The following is a 23,142-nucleotide window of genomic DNA, read 5'->3' on the forward strand; positions in this document are numbered from 1 at the left end:
CACCTCCACCCCATCCTGAACTTCAGCCTCCCAACCTTGCGAAAAATTTGATCATATCCGTGGTAAAACGCGTTTGCTGGCGTGTTTTAAGAGTTGGTCTCGTAGATTTTAACCGCTCAACCTCTCCCCCCCCCCCCACTCTGCCAGCACATTTTGCGAAACACGCCGCTACCATTTTATCTGCATCGAGTGATATCACGAACGTTGTGACGTCTTGTGGCGCGTACTAGCCACCTTCAAGCACAAACGCTGCTTGCTCGCTCAGTAAGACTGGGAATCGAATCATTTTAGAATAGTCGGATAATCGAGTATGTGAATGCAAGTGCAAAATGTGCAACCATGAACAAATTTGCAAAAACACCACAGGAAAGAAACAGAGCACGCACACAACAATGTTTGAGTTCGGCAAATACGCGTCAGCAAACAATGCCACCTCTCGGGAAGTCGAAGTACTGCAAGTGAGTAAACTCGCACGCTACGGCGGCATTTCTGACGCGGCGGGTCTGGCACATGTCACCAAAACGGCCGACACCAAAATTGGCTGCAGACAACTACATGCTCTGAGCCTATCGCACCGATCACCGTGAAAACTTCACCACTCGATGTGCCATAGTGGATACCTTATCTTATCCGGAGCATGGTGACCTTGAGTTATGTCAAAGGTCACCAAAAACGGCCGAAACCACCTGAAATTAGTTTACAGACAGACCCATGCTCCGAACGTATGACACTAATCACCATGAAACCTTTACCAATCGATGCGCCACACTTGATGTCCTATCCTTCCTGAAACATGGTGACCTTGAGTCAGGTCAAAGGTGACCAGAAGCGGGCCTTTTTGGTGACTATCGATTGGTGAAGGTTTCATGCCGATCGGTGCCATTTGCTCGGTGAATGGGGATGTCTGCAAAACCTATTTTTAGTTGTTTTTGGTGACCTTTGACCTGACTCAAGGTCACCATGTTCTGGAAACGATAGATATCGACTGTGGCGCATCGATCGGTGAATGTTTCATGGCAATCAGTGTTACAGCCCCAGAACACAGGTTAATCTGCAAACTAAATTCAGCGGATTTCGGCCGTTTTTGTTTTTTTGTGACTTTTGACCCGACTTAAGCTCACGATGTCTTGGAGCGGACTGGATACCTACTACGGTACATCGATTAGTGAAGGTTTCATGGTGATCAGTGCCGTAGGCTTAGAGGACCGTTGACCTCACTCAAGATTACGATCTTCTGGAATCGATTCGATATCGAATATGGCGCATCGATTGGTGAAGATTTCATGTTGCTTGGTGCCGTAGGCTCGAAGTATGAGGTTGTTTGCAAACCTACTGTTCTCGTTTTTGCACTTTTGGTAACATTTGGCCTCACCCAAGGGCACCATGCCCTAGAAAGGACTTATCGATGAGGTTATCGACCAAGCGGCATCGAATGGTGAAGTTTTCATGTCAATCGGTGCCATAAACTCAGGGCGAGAGGCTATCAACAGGTTTTGTCGGCCGCTTGGTCCCTCCCCATCAAAAGGACGTTCAGTGACATAAGCAGACGATGACGTATTGAGGACCGCGGTTACTAAATTGTGAAACTGTGTTGTCTAGAGCAGTCTTTAACACTTTAAAGCAAACCAATGCCCCAAGTGAGCTTATGACATCATACCTGATACTTGTCTCAATATCTTCACATATGAAACTTTCCCTTTAATTTCGATCATCCACTTGTAGTCCTTCTTACGTGGGTAGCATTTTTGCAAAGACAAGAATTGAAACGGCAAAACGAGGGTGGAAAATTAAGATACACTCTCTATACTAACGGCAGCGATCACGTTTGAATGTGGTGAAGGGTGACTGAGCGGTTGAGTTTGTTGTTCAGTTCTGGAAACGATGTTTTGGTGGTGACGTCCTCCTAGGCATAAAGGTCCTCCCGTTTGATGATGATATTAAGATGTCATAGAGTTTCTGGCGATGTCGTCTCGGCTGATGCTTCGGCAGTGTTCATTTCTCACGTGCTCTTTCGGACCACCGTCAGCCAAGCTCATCATAAACCGTCTTCAAAGTATGGTGGTAGTGACACCAACCAAGTTTGCTAGCTTTAGGAACTTACAATCTTAAAAGTAAGTCCTAAAAATGGTATAGCTGTGATAGGCATTGAATGAGCTTCAAAACGGCTATCTCAGTTCAAAACCCCGTACAAATATAGAACAATCCCTTTGAGACTAGCTAACCGATGTCAGTCTTTGCCTGGTCGAATACGTCCACTGCTGCCTACGCACAGGGTTGAAACACCATGTGTTATTTTGGGGGCTTTTTACATTTATTTACCTATTTCAGCTCATTTTTCTACCACTGAAGCGACGACAATGAAGACAAATTAGCCTTCAACTTACTTGCGACAGCAACCAAAACTGTGGCAGTACTCGGCAGTGATCAAGCATGACAGCTAGCAAAACTGTGGCAGTACTCGGCAGTGATCAAGCTTGGCAGCTAGCAAAACTGTGGCGGTAGGCAGCAGTGATCAAGCTTGGCATGTGGACCAACGCAGACTTCCATTGAACACACCGGCATAGTGAACATCAGCAGAGCGTCTGCCGCAGCGGTAGACTACAAACTACGGCAGTCTAACAGCCATCGCTCAGGGTTCAACCAACAGGCGTTCCACTCTGCGAAGGCCGGAGATAAGCAAAACAAAAGAAGAGGAAAAAAAAAACAAATGGTTCGCCCGGTTTCATTACTGTGCATCACTAGAGCAAGAACACAACGTTTGAAGGCCATGTGCAAGAAAGTACGCAAAGTGACCCCCAAAAATATTGTTGTGGTCTTTTTCACGCTTTGCGGTGCATGGTTTTACTTCAGATCGGACTCTCCTCTAAGGCTACCCAAAATCACCGCTTGGCTTGTCAACTCCAGTTCTTGTGCGATACCTGATTATGACCCATGGGATGAAAGTATTGCGCAAATAATCCTTAACGAAAAACGGTTTGGTGGATGTCGTCAGCAATCTCCCATAGAAATACGGCAGGATGGTAACGTCCTGCTGTTTTTGAAAAACAAAACAGCGAAAAACCAACAGTGTGAGCCCGAGTGCTGCTTTCGCAGCGTTCTGAGGGCGGACGAGGGACATTCAGACGACAAGTATCAGTTCGGAACAAAGCACACTTGCTTGAAATGGGACCAACCATTCAGTGTGAAGGACGAATTCATTCATGTCAGATGTTTTTGTCCCCACAATAATGCTACGGTGCATGAGGATTTCCGTGCATTCGTAACTCCAAAAAACTTCGCGCAGAGCCCCGTATCATCCAGCGCAAAAGCCTCAAAAAACCGCAATGAGATATCCAATATCTACCTCATTGGTATTGACTCCGTTTCCAGGCTCAATTTCAAACGCTTTTTGCCTAAAATCGAAAGGCTTTTGAGCGACCAATTCAACGGTATTTCCATGCTGGGCCTGAACAAAATAGGCCTCAACACCTTCCCGAACATGCTTGCCTTGCTTACTGGCCTCCGGATAGATCAGGTGAGACTATCCCTGGGAACAGAGCCAATTGATGACTTGCCGTTTATTTGGAAAGAATTCTCCAAATTGGGTTACACCACCATGTTTAATGAAGACCTCCCAGAGATAGCAACATTTAACTACAAGAAGCAGGGCTTCCACAACACCCCCACTGATTATTACTTGAGACCTCTCTACCGAGCCATCGAAGATTCTTCGTACGTGAAAAGCCGGCAAACTCTGTGCATCAAAAAGCGACCGCAAATTGATTTCCAGCTGCAATGGCTGCAAGACTTCATGACTCAGGTCAACACTCGTCAGTTTGCGCTGTTGTTCAGCAGTGCCATGAGCCACGAGGGACCACTGACCTATGTCAGTGAATTGGAGGATCACCTGCACAAATTTCTGATCTGGTACAAAGACACAGAACGCTACAACTCGTCCATCGTGCTCTTCTTCAGCGACCATGGCATGCGGTTCGGCCCAGTGATGCGCACCGAGCTAGGCGGCTACGAGTCCCGCATGCCGTTCTTCTACGTGCTGCTGCCGCCGTGGTACGCGATGCGGTACCCGCAGCGCGTGCGGCACCTGCGCGCCAACGCCCGCCGTCTGACCACCTTCTTCGACGCGCACGCGACGCTGCGCCACCTGCTGGCCGACATGGGAGCCGCGCCCCAGCCGGCCGCCAACAACAGCGGCGTCAGCCTGCTGCGGGCCGTGCCGAGCGAGCGGACATGCGAGGCGGCCGGCATCAGCGCGCACTGGTGCGTGTGCCGCAGCCGGCGGCCTCTGCCGGTGCACGCGGCTGTGGTGCAGCGGGCCGCCGCCGCCGCCGTCCAACACATCAACATGGTGAAGCTGGAGGCGGTGCGCTCGCAGTGCGCCCAGCTCAGCCTGCTGAGCGTCACCGGCGCTTTCCACCGGCTGTCGCAGCCGCAGGGCGTCGTCAAGGACACGGCCTACCAGGTGCAGGCGTTCGAGGAGAACGTCGTGCAGTTTGTCACCACGCCCGGCCTGGGAGAGTTCGAGGCCACCGTGCGCAGCCGGGGCGGGTCTGCACCACTCGAAGAGCTGCTCTCGGTGGTAGATGTGTCCCGGCTGAACGTCTACCGCGGCCAAAGCGACTGCCTGAAGCAGCGCTTTGACGAGATGAGGTTTTGCTATTGTCAGAACATGGTGCAGTGAGATGTGGTCCTTTGATCGTAGACTGCATGAGTGTGGTAAAAGGATGATGTGATGTGCCCGCTAACTGGCATGGACTGTCACCTTTTGACGCCTTTGGAAAGCTTGATAATGGGGCTTTCCCATAACTGCTTTTTCACAGCTTTCAGCTAGTTGCTTGACGAACAACGTTGAGATTTATTTGGTCGGCGAAAAATAGCCACTTGTCTGAAAGATTTGCGCTCACGTAAAATAATACTTTACTGAGTTCAGCAATGATCGTGCGCTTATAACCCTTCTTCTTAGCAGGACCGTGTCCATAAAACTCCGAATTGGTGTATGTCTCTTTGAGTTTATGTATATGTAGAGTTGATATTGAACGTTCGCAAGTGTTCCGTTGTACTGGTGCATATTTTTGCCAGAACTGCAGTGCATAGTAGAAAAGGAGCTCTTGGATATCGTCAGTCGGCATTTTCAACCGATGTTTACCAATGAGCTATTACAAAAATTTACTCACCACTCGGCATGTTTCTAGAAAATGCCGTTTCCCAAGCACCGCTGATGTGCAGGCTTGTTCGGGTCACATGACACTGCGCCAAATGTGTTCATGTGTGGTGCTAAGGAAGAGAGATGGAGAACAGGGATCGCGACAGAACTGATTCTCTTCGCAGACCTTGGAAATCTTCTATGCTCCCAAATTTATTGCGTGTAAAAATGTGTAAATGGGTGGATGTCGTTCGATCATCAACGTCGTGGTTGTGCGGTCCTGGATATCGTAAAATGTTTCGGCGATTCTTAACGCCACCTGTAATGTCATCAGTTATGTACTGTCTACGTAACGCATACTTGCTGGCACTGACTAAAGCTATCCATGGCGCTACAACTTTTTCAAAGGAGGAGTACTTTTGTTACCTAGGCGGTCGCGGCTAGAGGCGGAAAGGCTCCAGATACTGCTGGGTTTATGGCATCCTATGTTCCACGTTCAGATTGGAATAAAGTCATTCAGTGACATTCGATGACTAAAATATATGACCTAACAGCAATTCCACAATAGTCCCGAGAGATGCATTACAGTCCACCGCGTGCCAAACCTAGCGGTCACAATTAAAAACTTGAACTGTTATTGACATGCCAGACAATACGCGTAGCAATTGAAAAGTTTACCCATTCCGTTACACAGCGCATGACACTCTTCATATAGCAGAACCGATATGTGTTCAGGTGTGCGGGACATATGTGTGGCAGTGTGACTGCATGCTGTTGTCTCAGCCGAATAATTTCTGTCTCGTGTTGTCTCGACCCTCGGCTGCCGGGCGCGCAGTCACGCGGCTGTGGAATGTGCCTGCTGCGCAGAAGACCTTCCGCAGAAACGCACTCAAACACACTCAACTGGATCATTCGGCACCTGCTGTCATTCCATGGGGTCTGAAGTCGGCCATCTGCGGCGGCGGCGCAGATCTCGCCACCTGCTCTCCTGAAGGGCCTTCTTATTTGATGGAATGTTCCGACTCGGCCATCTGACTTCTCTCGTCGGCATGATGGGGCTTCCTGTCGGCCTCATGAAATTTAAAGGAGGCACTAAACAAGCGGATAAGAAAGCTGACCCTTGCCGTCTGGTGCCAGGCTTGAAGAAAGCTATCAATTTACAGGATGTGATCGATGAAAATATGGAAGCCTTTACGAGCTATTTGGTGACAAATTTGCGAAAATGGCAACAGTATACAACAGATTAAGCCATATTTCAACAGACCATCCCAGTAAGACGACACTCAAAGGTTAGTATTGGTCTGTACTCACTAAAGCAAGTAACTTACAGCTTGTGAAGAGCACATGTCGAAACATTGTCGTCTGGCTGTATGAGCAAGCTGGGCTAAAAAATGTTGCCAAACATTGCAGCTTTAATCAGGATAGTTTCTAGCAGGTGATAGCAATATGCTACAGTCTATGCTAGAGCAGTGCTGACGTCACAGACCAGTGCTGGAGGAAGGCTTTTTCCAATGAACCTCATATCAGTGCCTTCCTTTGTTTTTTTTTCAGACAAGAGTCGCTTCACATACGTAACAGTATAAAACACCACATCACTAAGTTTTTTACTAGTCGTAAGCGTCGTCGCGGCCTCAGCACATTGCGACGAGTGGGATCAGTCTGTTGCGCGGCGTTTTAAATCATATCGTCGTTTGAGACCAACTGCTTCGATGTTCGCAACGCAGCTAATAATCGCGTTCATTGCAAAACTGTAGCCTACTGTTGGTTGTGGTTGTGTTCTAAGAAGCTCACCGGCTTGAAATACGTAGATAATCGTCAGCTTTGTAACGCACTGTTCGCCTCTTCTATGGATCTACCATTTAGGGCGTCCCTGGAAATAGCGTCAAAAACCCTTGGCGATCTAGAGGAGGCTCGTGTTTTGTCGACACCCGATAGTGGCTTCGGAGGTCGACGGAGGATATTGGAGCGACACATGTCAATGATTCATCCAGGGCTTTCTGCTGTCGAGAGGAGCAGCGGCTTTGGGGTAAGAGGCTGAGTATCGCTGGCGTAGGTCCTGTGCATCGGCCGTCGCACCGCAGTTTTAGTGAACTTGCCGGTTGACAGGCGTGAGATAAAACGCTTTTTATTGTCATATATTGTATACAGTGCCTAAATAAAGGTACCAGAGGTGTTCACAAAGGTCTTGTGCATCCGTTGATACCAATACTGAATCGGTCTCGTACCATATTCCGTTGATTAAGACCGCGTTAGCAAGTACGAGTTCTGCGCTGGAAACGATTATGCGAAAATGTTGTGGGTCGCCAATACTTCCAGCTGATTGTGTGATGACGTCCCCTAACCAAAAGTAATCATTTTCAGGTCCCTGCAGAACTATGACAGTCGGGGGATGTAGGGCTACAGGGATGCAGTTTTGCAAAAAAGCTACGGACGAGGAAAAGTGTGCGTGTGGGGGGGGGGGGGGGCTCAGCCAGACACCAGGCTAAGCCTGCCTTCGAAATGCAGTTAAAAGCGTTTTCCGGATTTGACCCACTTTCGTCTCAGAGTTGGGAGCCTGGGCATAGTTTCTCGAACGTAGATTGCGGGGCTCGGGGATCGGTTGGACTCTAAAAATGATGAATAAAAGATGCTCAGAAATAGCAAATTACGTGAATGCATGGGGGCACAGCCCCCCCCCCCTCTCATTTCATTTGGAATAGGAAACTACACTTATCGGCTAGTTAGGTAAAGTGTGTCTTCACATGATATTTACAATTTACATTAGACTAGTCTTAGCAATCAATCAGTGCTTTGGTGGATTGCTTGAGATCATCCAGTTCGACAGGTGCTCTAGAACAAAACCAAACCGACCGAGGTTCTTTTGAGAGAAACCTTAACCACTGTGACATATAGCTTTGAACATCAAATTGCGAGGGATGTATGTAATGAGGACGCACTCAAGAAGTCAATCATTGATCTTTAGCCATGATTGCTGCTGAAGGTGACCACCTTGTTGATGTGCAGTTGGTGCCCTCCTGGAGTCCTGCAAAGCCTTTCATGTTGTCTCACCAGTCATACCCAATTAATCTACCAAGTAATATTGCTGTTGGATCTCCTGGGTACTTTGTTGCCATAGTAATGTTTGACATGAGGCTGAGGTATGATTTTGAACATGGGGTGTCTTCAGGCCTCATGTGCGTGCATGCGATGCCTACCCATATTTTCATTAAATGACTTCTGCTAGATTTCTTTAACACACGCACGGGAGGCCAGCTGAATTTCGTTCACTGGGGTAGTGGTCACTTTGACCTATTAATATCTAAAAAAAATAAGACAGCTAGAGACACCAAATTCACAGAGGAGATTGGCCTGTACGCATAGTCATTTTTTCATACTGAGGCTTCTAGATCATGGCCTTAGGGTCAGATAAGGTTAAAAAAGGTCAGAGTTCAGATTGGTGCTTCAAGTGCCTCCAGACCTCCTTATGCACCCGGCGTGAACCTAGATACCTACTCTAAGCAATAGTTCAATAAAGTTTGTGACCTTGTTTGACCTTTATAAGGTTAAGGTGGCCAAATATTTACCAGATTACTCCTATTTTGCCCTTCGAATAAGCATCAGGGATTACCTTAGGTGGCATGTTCCTAAACACATCATGTTGACCTGACCCAACCTACCCTGACCCGTAAGATGTATATGGATCATGTCCGTTGTGGTCCCTGTCATAAATAACTTCGAAATGAGCACCAAAAAGCCATGCCCAAAAATTGGTAATTGACAAAAATGATGGTGTTGAACTAAGATAAAAGTAAAACACAAAATTTAAATTTTGGATAATTATCCCAAAACCAAGCTTTTGAATGAAAATCAGGTTAGTGTTGACGTTGTTCTGACATGTGTACCTGACCCTAGGTCAATGGCATTGGTTGTAATTCTAAATTAAATTGGTTTATTACGTAGGAAGCTATTTCAAATATGTATGACTTCGTCCAACATTCCGTTGTCGCATCACATCGAAAGATTCACTAGAAATGCCTTTTGCTGACAGCCATGACCCGACTTCGACCTGCCACAGGTCAGGGACCTTACGAGGTGCATTAGTATTTGCATGAAAAGATCCGCTATCTAATTTTCTACAATCATGCAAAGGTTGGTGTGGCTACGCCGCCGCTCGTAAATCATCCTGGTAAAACCTTTCGGGGGGAGTCAATTTGACCCCCTCACCCGAGCAAGACATCTCATTTCCTTTCGTTGCCAGAGGAACACCGTCAAGCCTGCACATGTTGAAATATTAAGTGCATGATGCAAAATAGTTGGTTTTCTGAACTAGATCTCGTGACTGTAAGAAGCTTTATGATCCTAGATAATAGATATGTTAAGGGTCAAATTTTCCTGAAAATCGAACACCGTCAGTCTCCATGATTCTTTGCAAGAAACCATCCCCCGTAGTTACACGAAATCCCAGCAGACGTGTTCTTTGCTTAGCTATAAGTACGATCATGTGTAGCTTTTTAGTTATAAATACGATCATGTGTAGTTTTTTAGTTGAACATGTTTTGAGCATGCCATGTCGGGCTCCGTTTATGTAACAGCGCCGTCCCGCCGCCCGCCCCGTGTGTTGGTCGCCGAGCAGGGTTCCTAAAAACCATCGCTTTTAAAAACAGGTATGTTACAGACAAGTTTTTGGTGTTAAAACACGTACCATAGATGCCTCAGAGGCTGAGGAGGTTTTGGGCGCGATTGTACAATATGCCGGAGGGTTATCTTCAGAAAACTTACGGATGGGGGGTTCCCCCATCTGAGAGAGAGTTAAGCTCGTTATGGCTTCTGGTGATTTTGGCCACTCCACTTAATGCTTTTCCTATATGATACATTAATGCCTACACAGTGAGGTTTATGAACTTAATACTGTCCTGGATCGATTCCAGGATGACATTGTGGGTGAGTGGCTCATTTTTTAAGGTCTAGGTACAGCTGTCTGAAAGAGCTTTCGTTTGGTGCACGGGCTCTGCCCATCCGTAGTCAGTGCAAGTGATTGTTACTCCAATTGTAGGCTTTTGGGGTACTTATCAGTCTGTGTTAAGAGATAATCTAGCTTTATGTTCGTTGTTAAGTGCATTTGCGAGGAACATTATTCATACAGATAACACAGTAGTGATGCCATTATTCCTCGGAGGAAAACTAGGAGAATCTTAATCCGTGACGTGACTTAATACAGACGCCTTGATGGTTCGGCGACATGCCTTTATCGAAAGGAAGAGCGGGAATGAGTGCTGCTGAATTTACTTCTGCTCTTTGCTTTGATAAAGGCATGTTGTATCAACGCGTCTATGTCTCCAATCTCCTGGTTTTTCTCCCAGGAAGAAGGCTATTACCACTTTCTTATCTAGTTTAATGTCCAGACGCAGAATAGAATTCCATGTGTTTTCATATCTAAATTTCATCTATCCACTGCTGAGAGACAGTAATGGGCCTCAGAGGGCCAGGCTTTCATCGGGCGGGGTATTTAGTGGCAGGTTATCGCGCCCCAGCGTGAGCGAGATCAACAGTGTTGCACTTGATACCACCCACGCTCTGGTCGGGTCACCGGGATCGATGGCCTGGTCTAAAACTTCCGCTTTGATGACCAGGCAGTCAGCAGTGTCGTTCTAACAATGTAAACTAGTATCACCACGTCCCCAGTGCAGAGTCAGGTTTTGAAGTGTCAGACACGCGACCGTTCCAGTGCCGTACGTGCGCCCATCCCAGTGCCGAACCCGCACCCACTCTAGTGCTAGACACGTGGCCCCTTCTGTGTCGAACGTGCGGTCTCTCTTGTGCCAGACATGTTGCCTCACCTGCGCCGGACACGCGGCAGCTCCAGTACCGAGGGCACGCCCACTCCAGTGCCGAACGGCCGCTCCCGTGTCAAAAACGTGGCCTATCCCGCAACGGACACCCGGCCGCCCCTGTGCCGAACACCCGCTCGCTCCTGTGCCGGCCCCCTGCCGTTCCTGTGCCGGTCCCCTGCCGCTCCTGTGCCGAGCACCCGCTCGCTCCTGTGTCGGACACCCGGGCGCTCCTGTGCCGGCCCCTTGCCGCTACTGTGCCGGACTCCCGGGCGCTCCTGTGCCGGTCCCCTGCCGCTCCTGTGCCGGACACCGGGCGCTCCTGTGCCGGACACCCGGCCACTCCTGTACCGGACACGCGGCCTCCCTGTGCCGGCCCCTTGCCGCCCCTGTGCCGGTCCCCTGCCGCTCCTGTGCCAGACACCCGGGCGCTCCTGTACCGAACACCCGCTCGCTCCTGTGCCAGACACCCGGGCGCTCCTGTGCCGGACACCCGGGCGCTCCTGTGCCAGACACCCGGCCTCCTCTGTGCCGGACACTCGGGCGCTCCTGTGCCGGACATTCGACAGTCCCAGTGATCGAAATAGAGACGCTCCAGTGGGTGGCCCATCGCCGCTGCAATGAGGTACTGGTGCCGAACGCACTGTTAAGGCACAGATCATTACCATGGCTCACTGAGGCTCAATGCAGCAGGTATTTCTCGCCTTGCTCTATATTTTATGAGTTCCTTTTATGTGGCTATTAGGTGCCAGGTCTATAGCTGGAACATATGATGTGCTGTAGGTGAACACGCACAAAGCAGGCTAGCGGAAAAATAGTGTGGGCGGTTATGATATGCAGGATACTTGGAACATTTCGCATTTCTGGGCGGAATCAGCCAGTGCATGTCATACTGATCCTAAATTGTAGGTAGCAAGGTACCCACAAAGAAACATCTTTAAAGAGGCTCAAAGAAAAGTGTTGCTTGTTACTCACAGCATTTCTTTGTCCTAAAATATGGAGGACACTTTGCTTTTCCCAATGATGTTTTCTATTCTTTTTCGACGTGCACGTTCCAGATACGTTTTCATTTGTATTGTATTGCACTTGAATCTCACCATGCCTGTATCAAAAGTCAGCATAAAGCGAGGTGCACGTGTACACGTGCCCGACCCCCGGGTCCGTCCCGTTATCACCATCCACGTGCCCGATCCTCCGGACTTGTCACGTGGTCGCCGTCCACATGCCCGATCCCTCGGACTCGTCACGTGGTCGCCGGACACCGTATCACAGGACAGCAGTTCGAGTAAGGTAGTCGTCGCCGCTGCGGGGACGCCTCCAGTCGGCAGCCGGACGGGGGCGTCGCTGGAAAACAGCTGGAAACGAGCCACGTGATCAGTACGGCTGTGGCGTCGCCGGAAAACAGATGGAAACGAACCACGTGGTCAGTACGGACGTGGCGGCGACGAGAAAGCAAACCAATCGCGCTGTTTATGATTTTGTAGTCACCGAATGTGGTGGCTGTTTGCAGGTGCCGTGCTGGCATTAAAACAACTCAAAAACTGAAAACTTGTTAAACATAAGAAACCAGGGAAACAAAGTAATGCCAATGGCAAGATTGCGGGCACGGACGGCATGATTTACCCTTCTCTGTCAATGTAGTGCCACCGATTGCTGTATGGACGACACGAGCCCCTCTCGCATGTGCTGTCCTCCGTCCAGGTCGAACCGAGCTGGTAGTAGCCGCCCTTGGTAGACACCCAGCACTCTTTCTCGTGACCTGTTGCGTGCATATTGAGTAGGTTAATTTGCACAGCTGATTTGGTGTCTGTTGATTGAAAATGCCCACGAGGTAAGCCTGGGGCTTCTAGCTCGATTCACGATGATCCAGCATCCACTACTGAACTTACCATAACACCCCGTAAAACTCTGCCGGAATGGGATAAAAGCATATAACCACACAGGCCGTGCAGACGCGAGCTCTTACCCGGCTCTACGTCGACAGGGTGGATGTCTGAGAACCCCCACCCCACCTCCACCATCGCCAGGACAGCGGCCACTAACAGCGTCACGCACACCGTGCTGCTCCCCATCACGCCTCCTCGCCGAGCTCGACGCGCGACTGAGATCGGCGGTCCGGCGCAGAACCTTAAAACCGCGCGGTCAGTGACTGCTGCCCTTTGGCCCACTCTTCATCGCTCGTGCGTCGAGCGACACGCACACGTGGCTCAAAACCCGTGTGCTCGGCTGTCACTCAGGCTTGAGCTGGTGACGTCACGCTAATCCATCAGCGTCGCGTGCTGCCCTGGAGAGCGTGCACCAGCGGGGGAAAAATCGCCCGGTGCGTGCTCTCCACGTGTCGTCACTCTACCGCGTCGGAACCAAAGCGCCCGAATATTTGGACGTCTTGGACTCCGATCTGCTGACTTATGAGCCACATGCCTGTTTGTGCTGCATCTGCGACCGACTAGAGGTGAGTGATGAAACTGCTGTGTCTTGAGCTCGGGTCGAATGACGCACAGTATGAAAAACCCAGTCGGCTTAATTGATCGTGCTGCAAAGCCCAGATTACTCACGTGTCATTTGCTTCGGACGTTCAGCCCACGTTACTCACTGCGCGTTTCTCACAATATCATAAGCGGGCGGCCAAGACCACGCGAGCCGTCAGTCGGAGGTGCTATACACAAGTGGCAATGCACACACCGCTGGACCTTGCGCCGGTCAGGCCGGTTCACGAGAGGATGCTGTTTGTTCGGTTTAGACCACCTCAGAGGTGCCAGTCAGCTGGATCACACCGCTTCAGATGTGGCCGCAAACGAGTTGTTGCTACAGCCGTCTCCAACTGATTGTTTTGAGCTACAGCTCTGGTCATGCCGACCAGCATCTCTTCGTCGTTACGGGATGGGGTTAGCCTGGCCGAAACCAGGGCGCCATTGAGCAATCCAATTTGTCTGCGCGAGAATCACGTTGGTCATAAATTGGACCACGCCATTAGGGGGCGCTTGCAACTGGGACGTGCGCATGTCCACACCCCTTGCATTCGAAGGATGAGCACTTTTGGTCCGAGGACGAAGCACGATTTTCGTGCCTTCTGTCTAGCACGCTGGCATCCGCCGGTGCAGCGGCAGCTCCATGGTCGTGTAACGGGTGTGGAAATCCGGCAGGTGCTCGAGGAGAAAGGCGTCAAAAGATCGCTGCTGGGTAGGGGGCTGATAATGTACCGAGAAGTCCGGCTCGAGAAACGAAACGGGGTGTGGTCAAACAAGCGCGAGCTGCGTGATCGATCACACTCCAACATGTCCGGGCTATTTTACAATGTACCTTGCTGGAAATGGCATCAGAACGCTGCGGGTAGGAGTTCGAAGTTAGCATGGTCGGCGGTATGTATTCTTGGTTTTGGGGACAGGGTCAGGGTGACCTAGCTCAGCATGCATGCACCCATGCACCCAGCATGGGTGACCTAGCTCAACCCCGCCAGCCTTAGCCGGATCTCTAGCCAGCGTTGTGTTGGGATTTTCCACCGTGCCGCTCCGTGCGTCACTGACTTTTCGGATTTTCTATCCTCGATAGGTCGTCCCCATTACTGTAAGGTTATAATCTGCCGGATTCAGTGAGCTGGTGGGTTGCGGCCCATTCGGAAATCTCCAGCCACAGACATGACGCGTTCCGTCCGTCTATGGGCTGCGATTTGTATGCAAAACAAAGCATAGCAGCAATACGACAAAGTCCTTTCAGTGCACAGGATGAAAGTTCAGTAGGCAGGGTAGCAGTAGTAGCAGCAGCAAGGTGGTCGACATGAGTTGGGAGTCTCGGCGCCATGCTGTCCTCATCAGGATCATCATGCAGGTCCTAATGAAATGCAGGCTGTCAATCAGTGAAACCTGTCCCCGACTTGTGAAAATATAGAATCCCACAAAAGGGACAAACAAATATCCGTTCGCTCCTTTTGCGTGACTAAGCTATAACACCGAAATTCAAGGCCTACAGCGCAGTGGCGTGACAAAGTGGCAGATGTTTCACAGCAGGAATTCGCGGCAGCGGAGGGGCGGCACAAAGATGACCGGCGCACGCCCCGCCGGGTCGCGCTCGGTCGCGGGCGGACGTGCAAGGTGCACTGCCGAGCTGTACTTTAACGGGACGTCCATTTCAGTTTATCTGTCTGGTCTGCGGTAGGTAAGCTGGCGCCCTCTCTCCTGGCGATTGGCTTCCGGAGCGATGCATAGCTCTGACAGGCGACCCATACAGCACGGGGCGATGCTTGAGTATGGCCACTTACAAAGCCGTAGCCGTATGACGCGCATAATAAATGTACGTCATGCCGTCGCAAACACATTGGTTGAGATTACGCACGTTGGGTATCAGTGGTCGTAAATGCTGTGTTTGTGTCCAGTGGGGTATGCAGGCTTCGCAAGGTAGGAATAGCTCAAATATCCATACACAACCTAATTTAATGCGCGGCGAGTGCAAGAAATGTTTCGTTTTACGCATAGCATAGCATGTTTTCAATGTACTCAACGTGCCCCTGGATACCTTAACTACCTGCATCGATTAAAATACGCATGTTGATACGTATGCAAATTTGATAGGTTGGCACGTGGTTGCAGTGTCTATGTTCACGAGAGTCAACTTAGCGGCTGATCCCACCACCGCTAGCGAAGAACCAGGGGGATCACAGGGACACAAGGAGTATGCCTTGGCCGTGAAATTGATTTTTTACTTGCAAAATTTGTTAGGTGTTACCATCTAAAAGAAGTAATGAAGTAATGTTGGCCAACTTCCACACAGCAGGAGCGCAGTCCGATCTTTTTTGGGGGAGAGGGGCAGTTCAACATTGGAGGCAGAGTCCGCGCAACCAGACAAAAAGTCCCAACCCCTCCGCAGGCGGAAGTGTGCAACTGTGAAGTGTGATAAAGGCGTTAAACAGCCGATGTGACCAGCGCGTACCATGGGGTTTGCAGGGCAAGCAGGTTCTCAAATGAAAGTGAAATAAAAACAAAATGGAAAAACAGCGTCTCACGACTCGGCGACTTTCGCCGACTCGGACAGCTCGCCACGCCGGATTGAGCGTTGATTGAGTGCCCTCAGGTTATTGAAGATCTGGATCATGATCACGTATCTGGATCGAACAAGCAGCTCAAGCTGAACCCTGTGGCAGTCTTCCATATTCATCAGGAAACACGCGGGGTTCCTGATCTGGATATCGCCCGCGAGTATACATCCCTGAACAGTGCTCGCCGTTTTACCTTCGCGATATTTCAACGACACCTGAGATAATCGCACCGAAACATGGTACAGTAAACACCGTTTGATAAATTCATTTGGTCACGGATATATTTTGGTTTGTTAAGTAGTGGACGTAATCAGATGAGGATTAAATTTCACGAAAGTCTGAAGCAAAAAGCCGATTTTGTGGTTTTGGGGTATTAGTTTATTCTTCCGTAAATGAATGCTGCATAATTTATGCAAGAACATGTGTATGCTAGACGGTAAGATCATGCAATTTCGAGCCCTTTATGTGCTTGAGCAAGATTAGGTATTGGCCATGTTCTGATGGAATGGATTGAAAAAACCAACGGCCGTAATATTAAGCGGTAGATTTTATGATAGGTTACTTTGGCGAAATTCCGTCACAAGCAATTTGCACACAATAAGCAGGGTGAAACATGACCTGACCTGCCTTCAGACGGTCGATGATGTCGCCGTCGCGAGTTCGGATCCATACGTCCCTGAGACTGTTTCTAGGTAGACCAAGTCGCCCGGGAGAACCTTGACAAGCAGCTGCTGGGGCGGTGTCATGGGGCAGCGTGTCGCGCTGTGCGTCTGAAACAACGCTACGTCAGTTGATTCTGTTACACTGGACGGGAGTTGCATGCGCACGAGCGGGGGTAGAATGTGATGTTAATTGGCGAAGGCTCTTAAATCGGGTGTTAACTCCGGTGTTTTGTGAACTTTGTGTCTTGGGTGTTTATATTATATGTGCCTATTGTCTGGGTCATTGCAGCTACCTTACAATCTCTATAAAACAGAGCCGAGCTTAGAATAAAAGCTGTAATGATCTATATATATATAGCATTGCTTCACTTTCTCCTGGTTTTGCTGCTAGAACTCCATGTTGAAGGATTCCTGGACAATCTCGTCAGACGCAGCACCAAGGAGAGAGCACTTTGTATTTGATGTACAAGACCCAAGTCAGGCGCAACACCAAGGAGAGAGCACTTTGTATTTGATGTACAAGACCCAAGTCAGGCGCAACACCAAGGAGAGAGCACTTTGTATTTGATGTACAAGACCCAAGTCAGGCGCAGCACCAAGGAGAGAGCACTTTGTGTTTGATGTACAAGACCCAAGTCACACAGTCGCGTAAGACGAATGAGCGCAATAGCGTGCGCGGCCGACGGGGTGGCAGAATGTCGACCGACTCCCTCCAGACCTCCGTGGCATCACCATCACCAGATATATCAGGATCAGGTCTATCAGGATCAGGGTCTTATCAGGGTCTAACCGTCAGGTGCATCACCGTAGTGGTTCTTCCCGCTGGAGGACTAGCGAGGGTGCTTCGGGGCCTGCTGAAGCCGAGGCAGCCTTTCTGCCCAAGTTGCTGAGAGTTGTGAAGTCGAGGATGACACGGTTCTTGACATCGCTCCTGACGTTCTTGCGTCTTGTGCCGTCTCCTGCATGTGACCTAAGGTAGTCGTCCCAGGCTGCCTTCCCCTTCCGCAGCAGCTCCAGCGTCCCTGGGATGCTGGTAGTCACGTGTCGCTGGGACCGCACCCTGCATCCCGGGCGGCGCCGCCGTCAGCTCTCTCCACGCCGCCGTAAAACCTGAACTCACGGTGTGGATGCCATCCGCTCGGCAGAGCGGGCTCAGTCCAAGAGCAGCCGACCCAAGGAGAAGGCCCTGCAGTTGAGCCGGGTCAAACATGTTCAACACGCAACGAAAAGTTTTCACTCTCAAAGGTCGGCAACTCATATCTCAGAATCTACCACACTGATCGGTGCAAAACCTTTACTCTTCGATGTGCTTTAACTCAGGCCCCGTTATGCGTGCATAATAGCTGACGCCGAGTCGGATGAAAGTTCATCATTTTCGTGCATATTAAACATTGCAACTTCCAGTGGTGACGATTGCCGAGGTCATGCAAACAAAATGTCAACATTAACCGTTTGCACGATAGATTAATCCACTGAATTTTTTGAAAAGTTTTAAAATGCTTCTTTAAAGTTTTGATATTTACTGAAAATTGAAAAGAAAATGCTTGTTTTCATACAATGTCATTAAAATGAGCCCGAGTAGCCGGTTGGATACCATTCGGTAGGATGGGGGTCATTTGACTAAGAGATAGAAGCACCAACGGCGTGCATTGGCCGTACGCGAACTCACTTAGTCAAAGCTTGAGGTTTTAGGTCATGACCTTCGGTTCAAACGAGAACAAAAAAGGTCAAACTCCAAGTTGGTCTCCAAAGTGTCCCCAGAATCTAGATACCTGTTCTAAGCAAAAGGTCAGGCGCTCATTTAAGGCCAGTGACCTTGTTTGACCCGTTCAAGGTCATGGTGACCAAAATCATATAATACTGCTTTGAGTTTTACATTTGAATAAGCGACAACGATTACGTCAGGCAGTATGTTCCTAAATAACAATTTTTGAAGTGGATCATTTAAGGTCAGTCACATATTCTGACCTTTAAGAAGGTCATGAAAGAATGTAATGCGGTTTTGTTACCCATAAATTGTAAATAAATACCAGAAACATTATCATGCAGCAAGCCCTAGAGTAGTAAAGCAGGTTGACTTTGACCTTGGTTTGACCTTCATACCTGACCCTGGGGTAATGAAATTTGGTCATTCAATTGTTGTGTCGCCTAAGAAAGTATCTCAGAGATGTCTGATCTTGTCTGTCACTCCGTTGTTGGATCAGATTGAACGATCCCCTAGAAATTGCCTTCGCTGAATCCATGGCCTGACTTTGACCTGCCGCAGGTCAGCGGTCTTACAAGGTACATCTGAATGTTTGACACCAAACGATCCGCTATTCCATTGTCTACAGCAATGCAAACTTTGGCGCGTCTACGGTGTGCCGTTTGGCAATCATTCCAGAAAAACCTTCGGGTGTGGAAGCGTCAATTTGACCACACACCCAAGCGCGCGTGAGCTATGGGAAACCCTTTATATAAATTTCTTCAGCTCATGCCTTTAGTGCACCCAAATTATAGGAAAATATATGACCTGGCAATCAGCAATGTGCGTTGGTTGGCGGCGTCGGATGCCGTTTGCCCCACTATTGTTTGCATCGATGATGTGAAGGGCAAGGCGGTCTTTGAGGGCTACTTCATTCCGGAATTATCCCTCTTGAACCATGTAGAGGCATATAAACCCTGCAACCTTTGTAAGGACCGTAAGTAAACTCAGTAAGTACCGCAGGCCTGTGAGAAGAGACGCTACAAGGATATGGGAGTTTGTATGTTACTCCTGCGTCAGAGATGCAACTAGATGTTTTTTATAACTTGATATTTGTTTTCAATAAGCTGATAAGATGTTTTTGATAAGTTTTAAAAAGTATGTAAGAAGAGAAGGAAGAGTCTGGCGTCACGCTTGTCTATAAACTCATGGCATTGATTGTAGCCAGCTAACTGGGCTCTAGAAGCTGAATGGGCTCTAGAAGCTGACTTGTCTGCGTACACATATTGGGAAATTTAAAGAATTTAATCATCTTTAACCTGATCCGGGTGTGCTATTTTTGTGCTGCAGTGCAAAATCAGCTGTGCTGTACCGAATGGTGAATATTTCAGGGCGATCAGATAAGAAAACTGTGAGATCAAAGCTGGCTGCTTTTACACGTATCATTTTTGCGCTGAGATTCAATTGCTATACTTAAGCTTGGATTAATAACAAGAGACAGGTTTTTTGCTCAGTTTTGTATTTTCTCCCCTTGTTTCTGGGCTGGGAGTGCAGCGGTTTGTTAATATTCTGTTTCTGTTTTGCTAACGTATGGTTCTGTCGTTGGTGAGCTGCTGTTGCAGGTTGGTGGTCACATTATGGCAGGCGACAGTTAAAGATGGTCTTTCGTTACTTAGTTTCGTTGTTTTTGTATTTTTCACAGCAAGTGAGCCATGCCAATTGAAAACGAGGAATGAAGGCAATGTTTTGAAGTCATCGCCTCGTTGCTTTACATACACAAAAACATTATCGCATCTACATGTACTATCAATACTGGGGCAGAACTAGCGTGCTTTACCCGACCTGAGGACATCCCGCTTTTGAACAAGGAGTAGACCAAAGTTTATAACAGTTAAATGAGGAGGTCGTGGAAACTGAAACACCCGCCCGTGTCAACGTTTCAAATGTTGACGAGATTGGCGGCATCTGATCTGGGTTCAACTGGTAACTATCTATTTAAGTATCGGAACTGGGTTTAATATTTTCAGAAATGCAGTAGATTGTGTGAACTTTAATCGTGTAATAGGTGCTGCTATATCAGTTTAACGCAATGGGCTTCTGGGAATTTGGCGAAGTCAGTGAAGTTTGGCCTAACATATGATGGGTATTTTTTGGAACTGCAAGATCAAATCTGTCGTGGCGCACCAAAAGGCAAAGGTTTCATGACAAGGAGCAACAAAAAAATTCTCGGCACCAAATAGCCTGGTTTTTCACGCACGATGCTCTCGTTGCGCTTTAAAGTTATGTGCCAAGAGCTCAGGTCGCTGTTGTTCTAACCATAACCGAACATTAACGACTAGGGACCGACTGGAGTGAATTGGCCGGTAACTCTCGTGTATGAGCTGCTTTTGTCACCTATGTTGGTATGTTAGTTCCCGCTCTAAGCGTATGCAGATGCCTCGTTATTCACATCGTCTGTATGTTGCCGGCCATAAGAATGAGTGTTGGGTTTCCACAAAGAAGAGGTTTTTCGCAAGCGGTTCGTCGTGGTATGAAGATAGCAAGTGCGAGAAAGGCATCTGCAAAGGAGGCACCCTCATTATTCACATCGGGTACGTGGGGACGCGTACGCATTTTGGCCCTGCCGACATTATTGCGAACCCCACAGGTCGTCGAGACGTAGATGCGCGTGGTTTAATAATTTCACAACAGAAAACATGGCTAGAAATAAAACTCATCCCACCGAGGTTTCAGCTTTTGCTTGCTTTTTTTTGTTTTTGCTGTTGCCGGAACATGGGCGTGGGATGACAGTGACAGTACCAAAATGCATGCCCGAGTTCTGAAGCGAGATGGTGGAAATCATCGTGGCACCGCCTGCCGACTACATGAGCTAGCCTTGACATCTGTCACGTACTTACAGACTGTTATTTGGCAGCCCTCAAATATAAAAATAGCAAAAGACCGCAAGCGCTTACGGTCAGCTAAGTACCAAAAAGACCGCAAGCGCTTACAGTCAGGAAAGTACTAAAAAGACCGCAAGCGCTTACGGCCAGATAAGCACTAAAAAGACGGCCAGGTGAACGGTCGCCGACGCAATTAAATCGTACTTTTCGAAGGGCACGACTGGAGAAGCTCGTACGGTCTGGTTAAATCTGCGGCCCTCACAGGCCAGGCCATCAGCTACCGGTGATCAGGACAACCGACACACTTGTGTTTCGCAGGTGTGGCCTCATCGTCTACGTAAAGGGCTGTCGCGTGGTGACCCCGCCCAAGAGCCGCGAACTGAAGCACAGCGAAGCGAAGCGAAGATCAGGACAACCGACACACTTGTGTTTCGCAGGTGTGGCTTCATCGTCTACGTAAAGGGCTGTCGCGTGGTGACCCCGCCCAAGAGCCGCGAACTGAAGCACCCACACTGCTGCCCGTATGTCAAGTGTCCGTGAGGCCGTGCGCTGCCTGCCCACACACGACGGGCCTGACCGATCCCGACGACGCCTCCCAGATGTTGTTCGGTGTTGAGATCTGAACGGGTGCGGCGTGGTTTTCGGTGGTTTAGACAGCGTGTCGGCGCCCCAGAACTGACCGCAGTGACGTGGATGGTGGCGTGCTGCGTGCACCCTTCGGTCTGTCGTGGCCTTACTTCATTTTGTCTTATTCCGAGCACTGTCGTACTGTGACGTCCAAAGTCAGCCCACGATGTGCCCCACGGACGCGAGGCTGATGCCCGTGCGGCTAAATGACACGCGAAGGTTATAGCTGATCAGAACACATCGAGAACCAGTTTCTGTCGCGTTGTTCAGTGTTGCTTTGAACGCGAAAAATAATGACAGCCAGCAAACATTTAATCCGGAAAGCTCATGCTTCCGAACTGATTGTATCGATTAACATGCTGATGAATAAAGTGCTTGATGTGGTTGATGACTTATTCTAGCTCCATCAAGGCACGTCCGCCAGGGCCTGTGCCCATCATTTCGCGGCAACACGCGAAATCGTCACACCATACTCAACTTTGCTCGACGCTGTATTACCAATCAACACAAGGCGCACTCAGATAACAAACGCCCTCTTATGTTCCGCAGCTTAGAAAATAACCCATCTCACTCATTACTGCGCGTACTAGATATCGAGCTACGGAGAAAGACCCATGTTCAAATCAGAACTCGCGATTCTTGCTGTTGCGAATACTATTGCTACAAAAAGCGTCTCTTTCAACAGCTCAGCTATCCGACTACATGCTTCTCCTTTCGTGGCCGCTTCCGCGCTGTTGTCCTGCAGTGTATTCGAACCCCATCCACACACACAGCTTCTAACATCAGCCTCCGTCCGTTTGCCTGTCTCTATCCTGGAAGGGGGGGGGGGAGGGGACAGGAGTACCGTCGCGCTGTCCGCAGCGCGGCAGCTTTACACAGCGGCGGAGGGATGGAGTTACCAGCTGCCGGCCGCCTTACCGGCGAGAGCTTCTGAACACGTCACAGCCGAGATCTGCTTGGCTCGCAGCAGTCGAGCCCGGCCTCTGGCACCCTCCGCATCACTGAAATCGGTGCGTGTTCCTGACTGGACTTTCAGCACGGCTGAGGGTCCACCGCCGCGAAGCCTCCTCACGGTGGACTCACTGGGAGGGGGACGGCGGGCCGGCGGCGAGGTACACCACAGCGCCGCCGCCTCGGGTGGACTCACTGGGAGGGGGTCAGCAGGTCGGCGGCGAGGTACACCGCAGCGCCGCCGCCTCGGGTGGACTCACTGGGAGGGGGTCAGCGAGCCGGCGGCGAGGTACACCGCAGCGCCGCCGCCTCGGGTGGACTCACTGGGAGGGGGACGGCGGGCCGGCGGCGAGGTACACC

At 49.5% G+C, this 23,142-nt stretch overlaps 1 protein-coding gene across 1 annotated transcript in view; it reads left to right on the forward strand.

The window, feature by feature from the left end:
* Positions 1-5,872, forward strand: part of LOC119107448 (uncharacterized) — an 11,024-nt gene extending 5,152 nt beyond the window's left edge. The window contains exons 3-4 of the mRNA XM_037230892.1: positions 2,329-4,151; positions 4,311-5,872. Coding sequence (XP_037086787.1) covers positions 2,708-4,151; positions 4,311-4,678 — 1,812 coding nt within the window. The 5' untranslated portion in view covers positions 2,329-2,707 and the 3' untranslated portion in view covers positions 4,679-5,872. The remainder of the gene's footprint in view (positions 1-2,328; positions 4,152-4,310) is intronic.
* The last annotated feature ends 17,270 nt before the right edge of the window (positions 5,873-23,142 follow it).

The sequence above is a fragment of the Pollicipes pollicipes genome, unplaced genomic scaffold (assembly GCF_011947565.3).
Source record: "Pollicipes pollicipes isolate AB1234 unplaced genomic scaffold, Ppol_2.1 Scaffold_6686;HRSCAF=7923_pilon_pilon_pilon, whole genome shotgun sequence".
NCBI classification, from domain to species: domain Eukaryota; kingdom Metazoa; phylum Arthropoda; class Thecostraca; order Pollicipedomorpha; family Pollicipedidae; genus Pollicipes; species Pollicipes pollicipes.